Source organism: Haliaeetus leucocephalus, unplaced genomic scaffold (assembly GCF_000737465.1).
Source record: "Haliaeetus leucocephalus isolate CR32 unplaced genomic scaffold, Haliaeetus_leucocephalus-4.0 Scaffold210, whole genome shotgun sequence".
Taxonomy (NCBI): domain Eukaryota; kingdom Metazoa; phylum Chordata; class Aves; order Accipitriformes; family Accipitridae; genus Haliaeetus; species Haliaeetus leucocephalus.
The window spans coordinates 32,146-33,305 of NW_010972646.1; the positions used below are offsets into that span (position 1 = coordinate 32,146).

Genomic DNA, 1,160 nt, shown 5'->3' on the forward strand with positions numbered 1-1,160 from the left:
GGGGGGGGAGTGTCCCTTTGTGCCCCCCATATCCACCCCCAGGAGGGCAGGTCCCAGATGGTGGAGGGAGGGTGGGGGCTGGACGGCTGGGTTTGTTCCTAGGGTGGGGTCCAGACTTTGACCCCCCCGGATGCGGGGTAGTGGTGGTGGCGGGGGGGGGGACGGACGACGACACCCTGCCCGAGGCGGCAACATCTCGGACTCTGCCCCGTGCCAGGCAGACCCAGGCGTGTGGGTGTCGGGTGGGGGCGGGAGGGGCCTGGATGTGCTGGGGGGGAACATTGACCTCGGTCCTCAACCCCCCCCAGCACCCTTGGTGGGTCCCCAGCTCCATCGTAGCACCCTGGGGTCCCCATCACTGCTCCTGGGGGATATTGGGACCCCCATCCCTATTGTAACGCCCTTGGGACCCCCTCCCAGACCCACGGCAGCCCCCCTGGGTCCCGTCCCTCCCCATGCTGCCCAAAGATGAGGAAGGACAGGGGGACGTGGGGACAGCCAGATTTATTGCGGGGAGGCCGCGGTGCCCCTACAGCTTGGAGAAGGGAATGTCCTCGGGACCCTTCTTCTCCATCGCCGCCTGCACCGACTTGAGGATGTCCTCGGTCTGCAGCATGCTCATGTTCCAGGTGGCCTGGGGACGGGGACAGGGGTAGGATGGGGATTGGGACACCCCCGGGGATGGGGGCGAGAGACCCCGGGGGGTCCAAGACGTCCCTTGGGGACAAAAACAGGCAACAGGAATGGCAACAGCGCGGAGACGGGGATGTCGTCACGGTCAGGGAAGAGGGACAGGGATGATGAGGGAGGGAGCATGGCTTTTTAGGGCTAGGGGGGGTCCCAGTGGGAGGGGAGGGGGCCGCTCACCACATAACGGAGGCCCTCGGAGACGGGGTGGTCCCGCGAGTAGACCAGGTTCACCTTGGTGCCCTGCACGGCCACGGGGCTCCGAGCCGCGATGGTGGCAGCCATTTCCAAGGCTCCCTGCAGCAGCATCTCCTTGTCGGCAAAAACCCGGCTGCAGGCGAGAGAGGGGCTGCCGGTGGGGACGGGCACCCCGAGGGGGTCCCCGTGGCACTGGGGACAGCCCCAGGGATGGGGTCACCTCCTGGCGGGGGGGCGGGGCTGCAGTACCTCACCAAACCGGAGCTCTGCGCTTC

The 1,160-nt window shown here is 67.6% G+C and overlaps 1 protein-coding gene across 1 annotated transcript in view; it reads right to left on the bottom strand.

Moving 5' to 3' along the window:
* Window positions 1-529: 529 nt before the first annotated feature.
* The window catches only part of ECH1 (enoyl CoA hydratase 1, peroxisomal), a 2,979-nt gene continuing 2,348 nt past the window's right edge, over window positions 530-1,160 (bottom strand). Inside the window, exons 6-8 of the mRNA XM_010566437.1 lie at window positions 1,135-1,156; window positions 868-1,018; window positions 530-634 (exon numbers count right to left, since the gene is read on the bottom strand). Coding sequence (XP_010564739.1) covers window positions 530-634; window positions 868-1,018; window positions 1,135-1,156 — 278 coding nt within the window. The remainder of the gene's footprint in view (window positions 635-867; window positions 1,019-1,134; window positions 1,157-1,160) is intronic.